At 40.6% G+C, this 20,303-nt stretch overlaps 1 protein-coding gene across 1 annotated transcript in view; it reads right to left on the reverse strand.

Moving 5' to 3' along the window:
• grin2da (glutamate receptor, ionotropic, N-methyl D-aspartate 2D, a) overlaps positions 1-20,303 on the reverse strand; it is a 143,039-nt gene that overhangs the window by 36,551 nt on the left and 86,185 nt on the right. Inside the window, exons 7-10 of the mRNA XM_057828206.1 lie at positions 7,883-7,997; positions 5,306-5,511; positions 1,876-2,044; positions 1,654-1,807 (exon numbers count right to left, since the gene is read on the reverse strand). Coding sequence (XP_057684189.1) covers positions 1,654-1,807; positions 1,876-2,044; positions 5,306-5,511; positions 7,883-7,997 — 644 coding nt within the window. The remainder of the gene's footprint in view (positions 1-1,653; positions 1,808-1,875; positions 2,045-5,305; positions 5,512-7,882; positions 7,998-20,303) is intronic.

The raw sequence follows: 20,303 nt of genomic DNA on the forward strand, positions 1-20,303 counted from the left end.
CGGAAGCAAAAAAACATGATCGGAACAACCCTAGTATTTAGGTAACATTCATTCAGTAAAATTGGTTAAATTTTACACGATCAAACTGAATGTAAATTGTTACCACAATTTTATTGATTAAATTCTATAATTTGTTTTTTACAGTGTAAAAGTTACCCGTGTGACCCAAAATGCCACTGTTCCCGCCAATAAATCACCTATTCTGAGCTATATGTCACCTGTCTCACTCTCAAATTCCCATTTTTCCACCTTAAAAACATTTGTGTTCCACTCAAATCTGTTCTTGGGACCCTAAAAATTACCTGTAGTCACCTGCGTCGCCCCATCTTTGACACCCAAACAGCAACCCATGTCCTCTACCCATTTTCCACCTTAAAAACCACATACGTCAGCAGTGTTGTTACTAAATAACGCTTTATTGTAAACTGATACTTTCTTTCAGCAACGAGCAATCTAACTTGTTCATTTTTCCAAACCAGTATTCTGACTAAAGTTAGTTTCTTTAGTGTCTGTGAAAAGTTTTGCCTCATAATGTATGTAGAATGAAGAATATTGTAGTCATGTAAGGAGAACATTTTGAATAGAAAATGTTCGAAAGGTTCCCACTATGCTTCCGTTTCCATGGTAACCGTTCATAGTGTTTTGGGCCTGAGAAAGGTGTGAGGCACGAGGGTGCAAATTCAAGCCGTGTGCAGCCACCTGTTGAGATGTGCGAGGGAATGTTGATCTGTGTGGTCCATGAATGTACGTGAGTATTTTTTCCTTCATTCTGGAGGGTTCCAGCGATAGGTTGGAGCCGCTACATGCGCGCCGTTTCGTAGCGAGCATTGCTTACATCATATTCGTGTTGCACATTTATGCCGTGCGGTGACGTGTTCCTTTAGCATCTTTGGGATGTGTTTAAAACCGATTGAGTGTAAAGTACTTAGTTGCCGCCACGTTTTGTGGCCAAATTGACCACGTGTGAGTACAGCGTAAGTCCGGGTTGTGCGCGCGCATTCGTGCCAGGCCCCACCTTTGGGTTTATAGCACTGTGCAATTCATTTGTGTGTTGTTGATTATTGTCAATTTGCATTGCTTTACTTTGGTAATGATACACTGTTAACCCTAAATCCTAACCCTGAATTCAGAATTTTTGACATTAGGCTTAATCTTTGAGTTAGTGGGGGGTTGATTTCAACAAATTCCATGCAGTTTGTCAGTTATTTGTTAATTTCAGGGCTCCGGAGTGGCTAAGCTAGCGCGAGTCAATGGTGGTTGAAATCAAATCAATCAAACCTCCGCTAACTCGAAGATTAAGCCTTATGTGAAAAATTCTGATCTTCCCCTTTAAATCTAATTACATGTGATGACATTTTTCTGTTGTCATTCTTATGTTAAGGTAGCAAAGGGAGTGACACTTAAAAAAAACAACTGATAAATTACTTTTAAAGTAAATCAATTAATTTGTTAATAATCAGTAAAATAATTAGTTTTTTGAGGCGTAATCAGTAATTAAATTACTTTTTCAAGTAATCTGCGACAACTCCATCAGCAATTATCCATCTAAGCCACACTAAGAGTAACCATGCGACCCAAAACGCCACTCGTTTTTCTCCTCACGTCACCTGCGCCACTCAAACCTCAAGTATTCAAGTCGTCAAGGCAACTAACCGAGAAAGGCGGAAGGCGAGACGGTGCCGTTGCTGCGAGAAACCATGACGCTAATGCCCGTCTCCACGAAGGGCACAGAAAACTCCACCACCTCCGATCGCTCCTCGTTGATGGTGAGCGAGCCAATGGCCATGTCCGCCCTACTAGACACCACCTGTGGAAACACGAGTCAACCTTAAATATCAGCTGAGGAACGAGAAGCGAGCGCTTTCCGGGACTTACCTCACCCACCATGCCGTTCCACTCGCCATCAATGTTCTTCCCGTGGCGTCCGTTGGTGACCAGGTAGAGATCGTAGGTGAAGCCGACTATCTTGGCCAACCTCTTGAGAACGTCGATGCAGAAACCTTTGCAGCAATGCTTCATGGGAGATGTGCCTTCCACAACGAGGCTGCAATAAAAGCACAAAAACAGTTTAAAACGATGTACGTCATCCGCTTAAACAAATTCAAAGCATTACCATTTTTCTGAACCTCTGTCACCTTTGACCTTCTCATCATATCACCTACCCTGAAAATGAGTTAAGCAGGCTCATCAAATTTTTCAGACCTCTGTGAACCCTTCCCTCCTCACCATATCCTCGTCCTAGCAAATTCGATTTTAAATAGGCTAACCTGTGATTTAAGTGATCACAAAATTTCTTTTCTGAACTCTGTGACCTTTGACCCTAATCATATCATCTACCCTACAAATTTGGGTTAAATCAGTCTAACCCGCTATTACGTTATCACAAAATTCAATCTCTGACCTCTGTGACATTTAAACCCTATCACATCACCTACGCTACAAATTTGGGTTAAATCAGTCTGAGCTGTCATTACGTTATCACAAAATTCCTTCTCTGACCTCTGTGACCTTGAAACCTTATCATATCACCTACCCAACAAATTTGGGTTAAATAATTCCACACATCATTACGTTATCACAAAGATCCTTTTCTGACCTCTGTGCACTTTGACCCTTACGTCACGTATCCAAATTTGTCTTAAATCAGTCTAATCCGTCTTAACGTTATCACAACATTCTTTGTCTGACCTCTATGACCTTTTGATCCTTATCATATCACCTACCCCACAAATTTGGGTTAAATCATTCTAACCCCCCATTATGTTATCACAAAATTCCTTCTATGACCTCTGTGCCTTTGACTCTTATATCACTTACCCCACAAATGTGGGTTAAATCAGTCTAACCCATCATTACCTCGTCACAAAATTCCTTCTCTGACCTCTGTGCCCTTTGACCCTTATATCACGTATCCCACAAATTTGGGTTAAATCAGTGTAACCCACCATTACCTTATCACAAATTCCTTCTCTGACCTTTGTGCCCTTTGACCCTTATATCACTTACCCCACAAATTTGGGTTAAATCAGTCCAACCCGTATTTACGTTATCAAAAAATCCTCTGACCTCTGTGAGCTTTGACCCTCATGTCACCTACCCTACAAATTTGGGTTATATCAGTCTAAGCTGTCTTTACGTTATCATTAAATTCCTGTTCTGACCTATGTGACCTTTGACCCTTGTATCACCTACCCTACAAATTTGGGGTGAATCACTCTAGCCAGTCATTGCGTTATCACAAAATTCCTTTTCTGATCTTTGTGACCCTTGACACTTTTCATATCAACTACCCAACAAATTTGGGTTAAATCAGTGTGAACCCGCCATTACGTTATCACAAAATTCCTTCTCTGACATTTGTGGCTTTTGGCCCTTATCATATCACCTACCCGACAAATTTGGGTTAAATCAGTCTAACCAGTCATTACGTTATCACAAATTCACTTTCTGACCTCTGTGACCTTTGACACTTATCTTATCACCTACCCTACAAATTTGGGTTCAATCAGTCAAAGCCATCATTACGTTATCCTTCGTAATTCTTCCTCTGACCTCTGTGACCTTTGACCCTTATATCACCTATATTACATATTTGTGTTAAATCTGTCAAACCCGTCATCAAGTCATCACAAAATTCCTTCTCTGACCTCTGTAACCTTTGACCTCATGACCCCAAAATATAATCACCCCCATACATTTCACATTACAAGAATATCCTGCAAATTTGATAATCCCTTTATTTGTTCTTGAGCAGCGTTGTTTTCGTCAACGATGACGATAACAAAAATATTTCGTCGACGAACAATTTTCTCATGACGATGGCGTGACAAAGAGCTATAAACGTGTCTCGGGAGACTAAAACAAGATGAGACGATAGAAATTTGCCATAGTTCCCGTCATAAGTTCACAATGTGTGACAGTTTGTTATCGTATGTGTAGTTAGCATGCATCGTAGCAGTGTTTGGTCGTGCCACTCATGTGACCTGCCCCCCCCCCCCCCCCGTGGCCTGTTTTACACCGTTTCCTTTCTCCGCCATGCATCTGAACATCTGACCTGTCACTTAGCAACACTGCGACCAATCAGAAATGTCCCACCAAAACTAGGACCTTGAAGGCAACCTTGCCAGTATTAAAAAAAAAAAAAGCTCACACAATAAAAAAACAACAATCCAGTGTGCGTGTCTGTTTATACGCCTGAGCGAGGTAAAAGCAGGTGAATTAAAAACTCCAGCAGTATTCACTCACGGCCAATCAAATTGATGGAAGGCAGACTTCTTATCTGCCATTGGCCAGGCAGGTCGTGAGCTGCCAGTCGCTAGCTTATCTCGCGCAGACGTGCGCGAGCAGTGGTTACGAGGCCGCCAATTATTAACCAGTGACTTTCGATCCTACCTCGGGTTGTTGTATGAAGACAAAAAACAAGAAGTAGCACTTGGTTTCCGTATTGATGATCCGCCATTTGCATTTATATGATGTTTTCTGTGTGGATGGTGAGCGGGCAAAACGGGATTGTTGATTTGTGTGTCTGCACGCGCACTTTACTCTGATGAGCTCTAATCAGGTTAGTGGGAGCCATTAACTTCCATCCCGGGAAGCAGGGCGAGGAAGAGGGTGAAGGAGAGGGAAGATGAACCAAAGGGGAAATTGGAGGAGGAAGAAGAGGACAGGAAGGAGGAAGAGTCGAACGAGAAAGAAAAGGTGGAAGAAGACAGGAGAGATTGGATGAGGAAGAGGAGGAAAATATAGGTAAGGGAGGGTGAAGGAGAGGAAAGAGGGGGAAGGAGTAAAGGAGGAAGAGATGCAGGCGGGAAAGAGGAAGAGTAAAATGAGGGGGAAGAGAAGGTTGAAGAAGACAGGAGAAATTGGAAGAGGAAGAAGAGGAAAAGGGGGGGTGAAGAGCAGGGAGAGACTGAGGGTGAAGTAGAACGAGGAGGAAGAAAATGAGGGGAATGTGGAGGAGGAAAGAGCAGGAAGAGGTTGAAGAAGCATAAGGTGGAAAGAAAACAACTGGATGATGAAAAATCAAAGGCAATGAAAGAGGGAGAAAGAAGAGCAGGGAGAGGAAAGTATGGGTTGAATTGGAGGAAGAGGAGATGCAGGAGGGGAGGAGGAATGGAAGGAAGGGGGGAAATGGTGGAGTAAGAACAGTTAAGAACAGGTGAATGAGTCGGTAAGGCAGAAGAATGAGACGAGAAGGAGAAGTAGTATTGGTACCAGTACAACACCCACGGTACCCAATTTGAACCTACTGGAATACTGTAGAAAAAAAACGAGGGGCCACCCGGCGTGGGGTCATTCAATTTACCTGGAATTGAGGGGCATCCGGCAGGGCACCGAGTCCCGAATGCAGGAGCTAGTGCCCGGGTCGGCGGGCTCCACGATGACGAAGGGTCGCTCCTCCAGCGTCACCACCCGCAAGTGCTGCGCGTCGTCCAGCGGCTTCAGGAAGGAGCCATAGCGGGACCACGGGTGGTAGCGCAGACGCAAGTGCCCGTTCTCCCACCAGCCCACCTAGCAAAGAAATCATTGATAAAGTCGCAAGACTAGTGGTGCAAAGAATGCGGCTCCCTCTAGTGGTACGTCATAGACCTACAACAGTGCGGTTCACTTGTATTCAACTTCAACTACAAAATAAACCATTTAAAAGCACGCATGAAAATGGGTCAGGGCTTAAAAAGGTGGGAAAGTGGAGGATATATGTTCCCGTACACTGTACAACTAGGGCTGTCCCAAACAACGAATATTTCCCCGATTAGTCAGCCGACTATTTTTAAGATTAGTCGACTAATCTAATAATCCCCCCCCCCCCCCCTTTTTTTTTTAAAATACTTTAGCAATGAAATTTTTGATGACGCCTATTAATTCACAAAAACATTTTGGAACACTTAAATTCTTTATTAAAGTACAAATAAACACGTAAATAACAACAATAGATCACAAATAAACAATGAGGTCAAATGCTGATGGCATTAACTAGTGGAAAAGAATGGAATGTAAACATTCAGAACACTGACTTCACCTTTCCACCATTATTCAAAACAATTCTTAAAAAATATCTCGCATTAATATTATACTTTACTGTATATAATAGTATTATAATCATTGCCAATCAGATTTTTCATAAAGGGTGTCATTTTAAAGCTATACTTAGTGTAGAATATGAATTCTGAAGTATGTGGGATTAACTCAAGAAATTGTTTGCTTTACACTCCGCAAAAAAAAGCTCTTTTTGTCATTGCATGTGGTGTCAGTAATAAACTTTTTTCATTTTTTTCGTTTGCAAATGCTGTTAACCAGCGATTTTTCATGTTTGAAGTGTCACCTTTTAACCGCAAGTTTGTGTTTTGGAGAGGACTGCTCATGCTAAAGCAGGCTAAAGTAGGTAGTCTTTTTTCCCCATTAGCCTCAATGTAGCAATGCTAACGTTTACAGCGTTTGATATAGATGTGTTTCCTTATTTTGTATGTCGGAACTTTAATTCTACGGCGTGTTGATGACTAACAAACATCTGTGAAGGAACTGGAGTCTCATATGCCATCAACACGGACGCACAAATGTATGCAGGCACGCACGCAACGATAAAAACGCAGCCGTGAAAATTACCGCCAACATTTTTATTTACCGTGCGATAAATGGAATCATTGCATATCGTGACAGGCTTAGCAACTTCAATAAAACATGCAGAAGATTAGATGGATTTACAATCTGCCAACTTGTAATTGTCTCCTGTCGTCTTCCAAAATTACAACTGGTTGACGGCGCTTTAGGTGTTCATTCACAGCCGACGTGCAGCCGAGCTTGGCATTGAAGAGACAGGACACAACAGTGTACCTTCCTTTTTTTCATTGAAATAAGTCAATGTTTTGGTCGCTCTGGTGCGCTTTTTTGTCTTTGTGCCACTTTCACCACTTGCATACCAAGCGTCCAACATTAAAAACATCTCCCGACACCCCCCCCTTAAAAAATTTCCCCTCTGATATACACAATTCACGTAGGCCACCCTTTTTGACTTAAAAAAACGGCAAATTTTGCCGAAAGGTGAGAGATTTTCATGCCTGTGAAAGGAGATACGCTAAAAAAATAAAGCGAGGATGCCCCAGGGCAGCCATGTTGGCAGGGGCAACACTCCCGTGACAGGCAATGCAAGGACATTAAAATAAATCATAATTTGTTTTTAAAAAATTCTTTCTGAATGTCAAAGCATTTGCTGTTAACTTATTGCTTGTCAATGGTGATAGACGTACAATCCATTTTTACTGGAATGGTTAGGTCAATGTTATACAAAATTATGGTCAATGGCAACCAATAAATTTAATGTTGACCCTCATTGTAGGACCTACACTGTAAAATATTTGAGAACCACTAGACAACACAATCTGAGGTGACAATCAGATCATCCACCTTTCCCGCAGGTTGTTTATTATTCTAATCCAAACTAAAGTGCGTTACAAATGATAAAAAAGGCCAATTTACGACGGACTAAAATGAAGTGCTAATAAAAGAAGATGATTAAAGACGCTCCAAGTGCAATTAGAAAAGGCTGCGACGGCGATGAAGGGGAACATAAAAGGAAGAAGGAGAGAAGCTGACGAGGAAACGATGAGGAGGTAAAAATAAACGACCTTTTTGCTCAGCCGTCAAGCCGGGAAATTTATTTGGGAGAGGACGCTAACATTTGCCGGCGCGCTCGGGTCAGCCTGGTCCGCCGTGCCTTTATGTTGTTCGCGTTTGATCGTTAAAAGTTCAGCAAGCGTCACGCAGGAAGGAGACCAAAAATAACAGCGGCCGAGTTTCTGACGGCTCTTCGATTCATCTGTCCGCCGATCGATTGACTCGTTCGACTTTGGACGTGGTGTTGAAATACCGTGAAACATGTACTGACCTCCTCCCAGCCGCGCCCGTTGTTGTACGAGATGACGTCCAGCAGTGGATTAGACAGATAGCCGTCATCGTTGAAGGAGTAGTCGCGGCCCCCGATTGAGATGTTGGTGAAGTACCTGAAAATTGGGCAAAAACATGATTACAGTACACTAGCCATTAGCAAGTGAATCATTGATGGTCAAATTAATCCACAACTACAGTGATCCCTCACTACTTCCGCTTCAAAATTCCACCAGAACCACCGGCCGCAGGGCGGGAGAAGAGTCAGGGCCCCGATCAAATCGTACCCCCACCCCACCCGCCGGATTTAGGTTGAAAAAGTACGAAAGATGTACAACAAACAAACAGGAAGGATTGTCTCAGGAGTGATTTGTTCGAGAATTCAAGGTAGTTTTTATTTTTCGTACCATGCATGCATTTTGAAACGTGAAAAAAATCAATGGGAGAAATTAACCGCTAAGGACTAGCATTATTGTTCGACATATTTACGTAAAATAAATGCTAACTGTCTGTTTTATTGCCCTTTTAACAGAGAATCGACACTGTTTTATGTCCATATCTATGAAGAATTCAGGGATTTAAATAGTGCTGCAACGTTTAATCGATTAACTCGAGTATTCGATTGGAATAAAATATTCAAATTAAATTATGTTGCTTCGAGTATTCGAGTATTAATTAAAGTGGTGTTGTAATGGTTTATTTTGAAAGTGTTTGCATTTAGTTTTAATGATTGGGATGGATACACTGCCCTCTGGTCTGCCTCATTTCCCATTGCTGAATCCAACTGCTCCCTGTTAAGACCAACGTCAGTTAAGTTTTTGTTTGAGCTAATGTTTTTTTAATGCATTTGTAAATTAGTTTATACATATATTAGGGCTGTCAAAATTATCGTGTTAACGGGCGGTAATTAATTTTTTAAATTAATCACATTAAAATATTTGACGCAATTAACACACATGCCCCGCTCAAACAGAATTAAATGACAGCACAGTGTCATGTCCACTTGTTACTTGTGTTTTTTGGTGATTTTGTCACCCTCTGCCGGCGCTTGGGTGCGACTGATTTTATGGGTTTCAGCACCGTGAGCATGGTGTAATTATTGAAATCAACAATGGCGAGCTACACGTTTATTTTTTGATTGAAAATTTTACAAATTTTATTAAAACAAAACCATTAAGAGGGGTTTTAATATATAATTTCTATAACTTGTACTAACATTTATCTTTTAAGAACTACAAGTCTTTCTATCCATGGATCGCTTTAACAGAATGTTAATGTTAATGCCATCTTGATTTATTATTATAATAAACAAATACAGTACTTATGTACAGTATGTTGAATGTATATATCTGTCTTGTGTCTTATCTTTCCATTCCAACAATAATTTACAGAAAAATATGGCATATTTTAGAGATGGTTTGAATTGCGATTATTTTCGATTAATTAATTTTTAAGCTGTGATTAACTCGATTAAAAATTTTAATCGTTGGACAGCCCTACTAAATATTAGACATCAATTAAGGATTCTGAGCTAAAAATGACATTTTGAATAATAAATATAATTAATTACCTTTTTATGGCTGGGTTGAAACAAAGCACGTCTGTAAACGGGGGTTTCCAGGTTAAAACGGACAAATTAAAAATTGTTCAGGGGCTTAATGCGCCATGATTCTGCTATGGCAGCATATAAACATATTGTTCTATCAAATACAACAGTTCCTTTGGCTTAAAATACAGCAGTTTATTTTAAAGAGGGGTGCAAGAGCAACTGCTTTTTCAGACTTGTCCGTGTTTTCCGCCATATATATATATATATATATAGTTAATATAACCAAATTAAAAAAAGATTACGACATAACATCTTAAGATGACCTGTAACTCTTAACTTTTTTTTTTTTTTTTTTTTTTGGTTCCTGAAAAATATTGAAATAAAATATACAAATGTTATTTTTTCAACTTGGTGATTAAAAAAAATAAAATAAAATACAAATCTGTATCTATTTTTTAGTTTTTGAAAAATAAAACATTTGAAAAAAATAAAATTAAAATTGGGAAATGATGATTTTATTAATAACAGTAAATAACAAATACTTGTATTAATTCATTTTTTAAGTTAAAAATATTTTTATTTTTCATTGATGTTCTACAATATTTACTAATATTATTATTTCCCACTTTAATTTTTTTTTTTTTTTAATTAAGCTGTGATTAACTCGATTAAAATTTTCAATCGTTTGACAGCCCTAACATAAATATATTTTTGCTCTTTTGACAGCCCTAACAAAAATATATTTTTGCTCTTTTAACCAAGAATCGGGACTCTTACATCCATATCTATAAAGAATTCAGGGACTTATGCATTTAGTCACAAGAATTTTCAACGTAAAAAGCTCTTTCTGGTGATAAGGCAGCACCACAGTGGCTTAAAGACTAGCAGCACATTTGAAATTTTTACGTAAAATAAATGCTAACTGCCTGCTTCTTTGCTCTTTTAACAAAGAATTGAGACTTTTACGTCCATATCGATAAAGAATTCAGGGATTTATGAATTTATTCACAAGAATTTTCATCGTAAAAAGCTCTTTGTGTTTCTACTCGGTCAGCTTTGAAGGAGATCAGCCCCCTATCAATCAGCCCCGCGCCAAGTGTCCCTTCAATATATCATGAAGTCTACTGTATGCTTCCGATTTTATGACTAATGGGTTAAAGGGGGAAGTGACGTACGCCGTAAAGGAGGCGGCAAATTTGTAGTTTTTTTGTGTGCCACGGTTCCTGCCACCCACCTCAAAATTAGTGACGGTGAAAGCGATACAGATGCCCTCAAGATATGAAAAGACATGTCATTTAACTAGTTGTCAGTCAACATATCATCACAAATGTTATGAAAATAATTTACAAAAGGTTGAAAAGTTGCTTTAATGTTTTAAAAACCTGAAAATATAGTTATATTTTTCAAAATTATAGATTTTCATTGTATAACTATTTTAGATGGATGGAATGGCAATCCAATGCCAACTTAAATTCACAAAAGCATTGTTTATAAAGATTAAAAACCAATTGAAAAGACAGTATATATTCTTTTTATTTTTCGATTGTCGTATTCTTTTTGAGCTCAAAAAAAAAAGAAAAAGGAAATAAACAATATTTTTACTTATCGATTATGACTATATTATATCGATTTTTAATTCTCTATCTTTAATTCATTTTAAATGGATTGAATGCAGGCCCCTGATTGGATGTCTATCAATGTCAATGGCAGGGACAGTATTAATCGTATATATTCCCAAACAAATTTTAAAGCTTTTGCTCTTACTTTATAAAACAAAGCAAACAAGCCTTCATTTGAAATGTAATTAGAGCAAAAGCGGTAAATACTCTGATTTCTGTCGCCACGGATTCTGACACAGCGCTCTGGCGCTTCCCCGCATGACAAAGCGACCCTGGAGCGAGTAGCGGCCAACGTGCGCGGCGTCCAAATCGATGAGAGCGTGCGAGATTGATGTTCGCGCGCGAGCGAGACGCGCCGTGAAGAGCAACGTCGGTCGCTAATTAAAAAAAAAAGCAAAGACTGAAAAGCTGACGAGGGCGAAAAAATGAGACGCGTAAACGTCTGCGCCGAAACAATTCCCTCCTCGTTTTGGATGGTGTCGAAACAAGATGGACGCCGGTAAACATTGCGACCTGACATCTTTTTCTCTTAAAGCTCCCAAGAGAAAGGAAAGTTTATAACGAGTAACGAAAACTTGAGAAGGAATGGCAAAACTATTTGGAGCACAAAAACACGATACCTGAGTGATCATGTTTCAGTGCATTTGGACTGAAAGGGGCAATTCGCCCCTCCCAGTCCAAATGGATAAGACAAGTGTTTTTCAACCAATGTGCAGAGATTGTCAGGTGTTATCCATATGTGACGACCGTCAATCCTCCCCCTCTGTTTTATTCCAACACATTGTCGAGGACAGCAAGGTGGCCAATGGCTAGAAATCCGAGCAGTTCTTGAATGCGACACGAGCAGCTATCCAACAGCGCCATGGTGCCAAACAAGCTTAAACGTCATCTCCAAACAAAACACCCGTCGCTTCAAAACAAGACGATGGACTATTTTGTTCGCCTTTGTGAAAACACAGAGAAACAGGCAACTTTTTCAGCAAATTTTTGTTGCTGAACTTGTTGCTAAATTAAAAAAGTCCCACACTGAGGAAGAGAAATTAATACTACCTGCCTGCAAAGTAATTGTCAACAAGATGCTCGGCCCTGATGCGGTTAAAGACATTGCTTAACTTGAGGGTCTGAACGGAACAGGTCGCATAAAAGTGGACCATTTCAAATCCGGTCTAGTTCACTTTCGTATGTGGTTAAAATACGATCTAGGCTACATTTTCTAGAATGTGGCTGCGGTCTGAACTGTCAAGTCCCCCAAATCGGAATTGATGAACGATTACGTCAGCAAAGAGCGAGAGACAGAGTGCTACGTTAGCGATGGAGCTGTGCATTAGCGTTAGCGCCTAGCTTCAATACGGCTTTTAGGGAAGAGGTGAGCTTGACAACAGTCATAAAATATAAAAATGGGTGGTGGCGGATAAGCCTGAGAATGCTCGGTTTTCTTTCTGTGCTCCAAATATTTCAAGATTGCTTACATGGCTGAGAGTCGGGGCAAACTGTCCGTATATGTGTGCGTCATGCACGCACAGTGCATGCATTAGGAGTGGGAACCTCTTGGTACCTCACGATATGATACGATTTGTGATACAAAGCTCACGATAACGATGATCTGACGATATGGCCATACAACGATTATCAATACATTGGTCAGGAAATCATCCTAGGATATTCTACAAACAACTAATTAAGAGGAAGAACAAGCTTCTAGTGTGAATTGGAATTAGTTTATCACTAGTAGACGTCCAATCCATTTGAACTGGGAGGGTGGCAGCGAATGAACGTTCGTTCATTCACTGCCATCCCTCCCACTTCAAATGGATTGAACGTCTATGGCTGTCAGTGGCAGTCAATGCCAGGCAATTAGGTACTTTTTAGGCCATTTAAAGTCGCCCTGGAACAGCACCAAACAAAAGTTCCAGCATCATCACCTTGTCCAATGCAGATTTTTGACTCTTGACACATTGTCCTATGCAGATTCTTCACTCTTGACAAAGTGATGATGCTGTAACTTTTGTTTGGTGCCGTTCCAGTGAGATTTACAAAGATGATTGCTTGAAGAAGACATCAAAATTCCCTTAGTCCTTGATGATATGGGGCTGCATGTCAGGCAAAGGCACTGGAGATGGCTGTGGTTAAATCTTCAATAAATGCACAAGTTTACATTGAAATTTTATACAGCTTTCTTATCCCTTCATGGCCTGCAAATAGCAGGATGATGTGGCAACTGTAATCAAAGAGAGTTGGCACCAAATTGATGAAGAATACTCATCAAGTCTATGCCTCAGAGACTGCAAACTGTCATAAAAGCCAGAGGTGGTGCTACTAAATACTAGAGATGTGTCTTGTTATTTCTTTCTTTGTTTCTCATGATTCCATATTTTTTTCCCCTCAGAATGGAGTGATTCCCAGAGGCGTAGCAAGGGTCCCCGGGGGCCCCAGGCAACAAGCAACATGGGGCCCTTCGAGCATGTGCAAGTAAGGGGGACAGTTGGACTTGGAGCAATAGAAGAAAGAGTAGCAACACAAAAATACCACCATCGGATGCGGAGGTATATACCTTTGTGTGAAATCAGTAGTCAGATTGTCCCTACAACCCACCAAATTTAAAAAAAACACTGATTGGTGGACTGCCGACCAAAATTAGTATTAAATTTGCTAATAAAATTGTTTAGGATAATTTTAGATGCATATATGTTATATTTTTCTTATAAAGTATTCGACGAGGAATACGATTGACCCATTAGTAGACTTTTTGGGAAAAATCCCCATTTCTTTAAGTAGTCATATGAATAATGAGGTGGCCTGTGAAAATCATCATGAAACACCTTGGCTAAGACTTTCCAGAGAGTACTTGGTGAGTCTTTCAACAAGCATGTGGTATTAATAGCTGATTGGACCATCTTAAACATGTATGATCAACGCGACATGGTTAGTGCTGATTGGGATTGACAACAGAATCCTTAGATAATCTGCCAAATGATTCCATGGTATTGAAACACTCCCTACTCTTGTCACTGCAACAGTACAGTAAAGCTGCGTGTGCTAAATCTGTTGGCCCTCTGGGGGCCCCTGCTGGCTCAGGGCCCTAGGCAATTGCCTGGTTTGCCTAATGCGACGGGACGCCTCTGGTGATTCCATATATATTTTCCTGCACTTGCTCTATAAGATTAAGACTTACTGACCACCACAATGTTTTTATTCATTTCTTTTAGTGTTTCTGAATGCTAAAGAGTTGCACTTTTGAACTAATTCATTATTTTTTTCAAGCTTTTTATCTGAGTTTGTTCTACATGATGAAATGTCTGAGTGAGTGCTCGTCCGAGACTGGTGATTGCATACTTTTTGCTAGGGGTTGTATTATGGTGGAAGATTTTGATAACATTTTTTTTTTTTTTTAAAACATTGGCACCTTTTTAAAACGATATCTCGATTTTTGGCATGAGCATATCGATAACCTTTTGGGATACAATGTATCAAGATATATATAGTGCGCATGCGTGATACTTGAACGGACTCAATGAACAAAAGCAGTCTGAACGGGCACACCAAAAAAACATGACAAAAAATTGGAATTGTGCGGTATGAACCTAGCTTATGTTCATAAGTAGCATAGACGTGTAATATTGTTTTTGTTGTTGTTGTTGTTTGTTCTTCTCCTTTTCTGTCTGCTTCCTTCCTTTCTGTCCCCTCATAACCCATTCCTGTTCGCTGGTTTCTCCTAATAAAAAATATAATGCAAAATTTAAACGACAATAATGAAAGTAAAATATAAGAAATAAACAGTACTCAAATTAAAAAATACAATTAAATTAAATCTTAAGAAATAAAGCTTTTTTTTAAGACCAGATTTTACTCTCCACACTTCCCAGTTCAAAAATGGATTTTTACGGCAATGTCAGCCAGATTGGATTTGATAGATTTCCAATTGACCTAAACTTACAAAGACTTCTCCATCCATATTTCATGTAGAGACGTCCATCGACATCCATACACATTGTGCGAAATCGGTAGAACATCACGTTAGGGCTTAGATGACGCATCCTCCCCTCTTTCCCGCTTTTAACAAATGCGGTCAATCCTCCACTATTGCGCGGCAAGCTTCCCTAACGCGCCGTTATCCAACCCCAGTTGAATGCCGGGCTATTATGAGGCAGTCACGTGACCGGGCGACTTGATGATGCGCGCCGTCCGCTTTGCGAGCTCTGCTTTTGTTGACTAAACGCTTTGCCGGCATTCAATAAAACTCATTTCGCCGTTTCTTTCTCTCTCCGGCCGCTTCCCGACGGCGCGTTTTGTCCTCGGCCCCGATCGCCTTTTGTCCCGCCGTCGGTTTGCGACCGACTAAGATTATGACTTGTCATTGCGCGCTCAAGGACATATTGTATGTAACATCTTACACCAGCTGAAGTGCATTTGTTAAATGACCGAATGATCTCATTGGCTGCCATTGATGGCGATAGACATCCAATTCACTTAAAGCAGAATAATGCACAGACATTAAAGTGTGTATGACAGGATTTGAAAAAAAGTCTTAAATAGCATTCTTATGTGAATTAAAAGACGATTTGACTATATACAACAATTTGGCAAAGCGCAGATAACGAGAAATTAGTTTTTTAATCCGCAGTTTAGCCACGCCTACCATTATAGGGCTCTGGCATCCCCAACAAAGAGCCGCAAAATGTCATTGTTTCGGTCTCTCTACGGCAATATTTTTACAGGATATTCTTTTTATCGAAGTATTTTTCCCCAATTGTTAAATAAATAGTAAGGTCATGAAAAATAACAGTCTCGAGCTAAATGGAATATGAAATAACAAAATTGCATTTATTCAGTACAACATGGCAAAATTACTCCATAATGGTCGAAACTGTCCACTTCTTGCACCTCCCCAACCATATTTTATGCCACCGTAGTTAGTCAGGCTTTTGTTATTTCCGTGCCCCGGCTTCAGAGAATGTAAACAAACCAAGAGGCGTGACAGCTAGCCGACATGCTAACCCGAACCGAGTGACGTCTCCAAGTCTTATTTTCGCTTTTTAAAGCGAAAAAACACACAAAACTAGCCCGGATCAATCCGCACGGCAGCAGGGTTGTCGATTGTCTTCGGCGATCAGCAACCCGCCCGGCGGCGAGCAAGTTACAGCTCGTTCCCTTGCTACGGACAGGAGACCTCGCCGGGGAAGCAGCTGGAGAGTAACGCTGGACAAACCGGGCGACGTCGGAGGAGCGCGTAACTGCCACATGGTCAACACGAATATGGCGTAAAATAATGATTTACTCCACGGCAAAGACAAACAGAGCAGTTGTCGTGGAGCTAACATAGCAGGATGTGTCTGAGGAAAACTTTTCTACATTTCCGTCCATGATCAAACGCAAGTAAATAGTCCTTTATTTAAAGAAAGTTTGTAGTCTTTACTTTGTAATCGCTGTATTCGCGGCCATTTTAACACAAAGTTGCAATTTCTGATGGGGTGGCACACGATGAGGGCAATAAGGAGAGTATATCGCTCTCCCGGCTGGTCGTAGGCCGAGTGGCATTTACGGTGACAATCAGCCACAAAATGCAAGCCACCCCCGTATTAAAACATGTGCCTTGATCCCAGTATTTGACATTATACAAAATACGATGTTTACTCGCTTCCTCGTAAGTCCAATGGTCCCACAGTAGTAGGGCTTGTTTTGACCAATATCCGCGGTGAACGGGAACCTTTTGCAGCAACAATTTTCTGCAGCCGTTTGGCTGGCGTGATGTGAAAAATAAACAAATTAATCCGCAAAATCAGCTGAATCCGCAGTCCATCTGCACGCTATAAAGCAATGCTGCATTGTGAGACGCTGACCCAAGTGATGTCACATTCGCATTCGTCCTAAACCCGAGACTGATGTCACTCATTTTCATGGCGCCAGATTAAAAAATTGAATTTATAAAACAATCGCTTCCACACACATCTAAGCGGTCCATTTCATTCATGTCAGACGCACATATAATTTAGGTCAGCGGTCCCCAAACTAGGGCCCGCCTCCACATTTGGTCCGGCCCCCTGAACAATACCAGAGAGCATTTTGATTAAAAAAAAATTCCCCCCCCCCCCCAATAGTTATTTCCTGGCTTTTTTCTGTGAAGAACCCAGAGAGGGTTATTTGGTTATCTATTTAATTAATAGTGTTATTGTAGGAAAGCCCCATTGCATGTTTGTGCTTTATTTTAGGGTCCCTTGTATTCGTTAGCCGCCATGAGCTAACCGCTAGCCGCCGTGTGCTAACCATTGTTAGCTGCTAGCGCTAATCGCTAATGCTAATCGTTGGCCCCTTTGGCTACATAGAGGCAGTCGGACATCCGTGTATTAATGACGTCATCAGCCACAACAAAGCGTCACAAGTCACAAGCAGTTGCTCTGTCGTGTATTGTAATACAAACGCGCTGAACTTTCATCTTATTTGCGGTCTTTTTTCCGTCGGAATGACTTAAAGTTGCTGTGTTGCGGGTTGTCACACAAGTAAGAGTTCGGAGCCGCATTTGAAGTTCTTTATTCTTCTTCGTGAGAGGAAGAGAAACAAATGGCTGAAAGCAATTAATCGAGGAAAAGTAAAAGAAGACGGTTCCGTGGACTATTCTCGCCTGTGGGAACCTAAATCCAAGTACATTTACGTTTGCAGCCAAGATTTTATTACTGGTGGGTAAACTTTAATTTTTGCCCCAATTAGCTGCTAGGATTCAATAGACTGGGCAGTGGTTATTATTACCGTAGCCGGAAACTCGCAAAGCGTTATTTTTCTTTTGCCCTGAACTGCTCTGATTAGTCAATCGGTATATTACAAGCCTGGTGGGAATTGGTTATTTTGCCGTGACGTGTTCACGGCTAAATACCGCTTGGAGGCGAATTACTGGTTACGGCAGAAATAATCACATCGTATATACTACCAATTTTCTCAGTTCCACACAGTACATATTCCACGTAATTGATAAAGGTCAACTTACTGGGTGACTTTATGAGGTAGTTGTAGATGTTTCCGAACTCCACTGCAGGACATTCCCTTGTTTATCCAGCTGTCAGCTGCGACTTTGTATGGGCAGCTTTGTAAGCCAGTAAATGCTCATTTTAAATTGTATCGCCTCCTCGCGTCTGTCAGCAGTGACTCGTGATAATAGTAAGCCATGTTTATGAAAAAAGACGCAAAACACACCTGAAATATACGAATTTCAGACATTTGTGTATGGAATGTTTAGCTGTGCGTACCCCCTTCACAAAATGGCGACACGTTGCTCAGCGAGGTGACGTCATCGTGACATCACGCTAACTTCCCCCATAGTGGAGGCTGAATTTTGTTTGTTGCCAATTCACTTAACTAAATTGTTAGTTATTTTCCTGCTTAATGTGTATGCTCATTATTGTGACTGATTAGCATTGTATGCATTATGTGCGCAGTGTATTTCATTTTTATTTAATGTCGTTCCTGTTAATTTAGATATGTTTACAATACAGTACAGTGGTACCTCTACATACGAAGTTAATCTTGTTTGTAAGTCGAAATGGTCGTATGGCGAGCAGGATTTTCCCATAGGAATACATTATAATTCCATTAATTCGTTCCACAGCCCAAAAACCGGCACTAAATCCTTAAAAAATACTGCTGGTGCTATTACAAATGGCAATTACACGTAGCAAAACAAATAAATTATAAATCAAAATTGGAATAATATAATAAAAAGAATAATAATAATTCCTGTAATAGTGTAACGAATCGGGTTCTAATAAAGCGGACGTTTTTTTGTGTACCTGAACGCACCGCGGGGCTGACGTGCCAAAGACGGACCGGTGAGCTTGAGTTTCACTTTCACTTTGAATGTTCTCTTGAGAACACCGTCAATTGCGGCAGACAGCAGGCGTTTTGTGTTGAATAAGTTGTGAAAGAAATGATGAAAACGTGGCGAAGCTGGCGATTTCTTTGGAGATGTTACCACAATAAGAATTGTCAGCTTAACTTATAAAGACTGGCGAACGATGGTCGGAGGAGGACCGTGGAGATGTATTGTTGAGCCATTTCACGGATGCCCACCCCACGCTCATATTTTTCTGTCATTTGCATCTTCATTTAGAAGGTAAGCATCAACTTTTTCCCTGTTTCACCACCTGTACCAACCTTTTCTGAAACCTGTGTTGATTTGTCACACAAGAAAATCCGCCGTGCATTCGTCTGCGGTGCTGCCATTGTCGTCGTATTTCGAGCATTTCGTCGGATGTAGAAACAAATGACGAGTCAAATTTTACGTCGGATGTCGAAAAGTTCGTGTGTCAAAGCGACCGTATGTAGAGGTACCACTGTATATGTTTATAGGTTATATATATTATATTACTGACATGTTATATGGTTATCTTGTATTCACAGAAACCATATTACAACAAAATAAATCTCATACTCCTTTCATCATCATTAAAGGAAACAAATTCTGAACGTCCCCTGTTGATTCTCTGATCGGAGTCACAACTCCATAGCGTTGTCGCCAGCTTTCTAGACCCTACCCACCGACGTCACAAAATCACGTGATCGCTGTGTTGTTCCGCCCCCTTGTCCGTCATTTTGTGTCTGTATTATCAATGGTCTCAATTGATCGAGCAATTTATAATGCATTTCATGGAAGACCCGGTGCTTTCGGATGCCGTAAACTCACTTGATGCGTTGCATAAAAGGCGTTATGTGGAAAAGCTTCAGTTTATCCATTCGCCAGATCCATATTTGATGCCTAAATCGATGTTTTTCGACCCGCTGTCTCCACCGTATTTGCCTGACATCTGCTAGCTAGCCTGATATGTACAACTATCTTGTCCACACAAAATCAGCCTATTCTCACGAAAGTTTGAAAAACTTTAAGAGCTTGGAGGCTTATAAATACTTCGTTGCTGGTTGGGTGAACCAGGTCCTCGTCCACGAAAATTCGGCATGAATCTATCTTGTGCTTGGAAAGGTGAGTTACGAAATTTTCAATTCAAAATCTTTTGTTCTTGCTAACATCCACTGGCAAGTCTAATGTATTTCATGTCATTTGTCAATGGAGCTAGGGCTTTTAATGTTTATATGGTTTAGCGATAGCACTCTCACTACATACATACGTGTATGTTGTCGGCGATTAGCCTAGCAATGATCTTAATTGTGGTTGTCAGCCCAAAACCCTCTAAATATATATTAAATGCATCTTACCAGATATAAAACGACTACTACATAATCTGTGGTAATCGTTTGGAGCCCAGTTTTCTCGT

This window comes from Corythoichthys intestinalis, chromosome 22 (assembly GCF_030265065.1).
Source record: "Corythoichthys intestinalis isolate RoL2023-P3 chromosome 22, ASM3026506v1, whole genome shotgun sequence".
In the NCBI taxonomy this organism is placed as follows: domain Eukaryota; kingdom Metazoa; phylum Chordata; class Actinopteri; order Syngnathiformes; family Syngnathidae; genus Corythoichthys; species Corythoichthys intestinalis.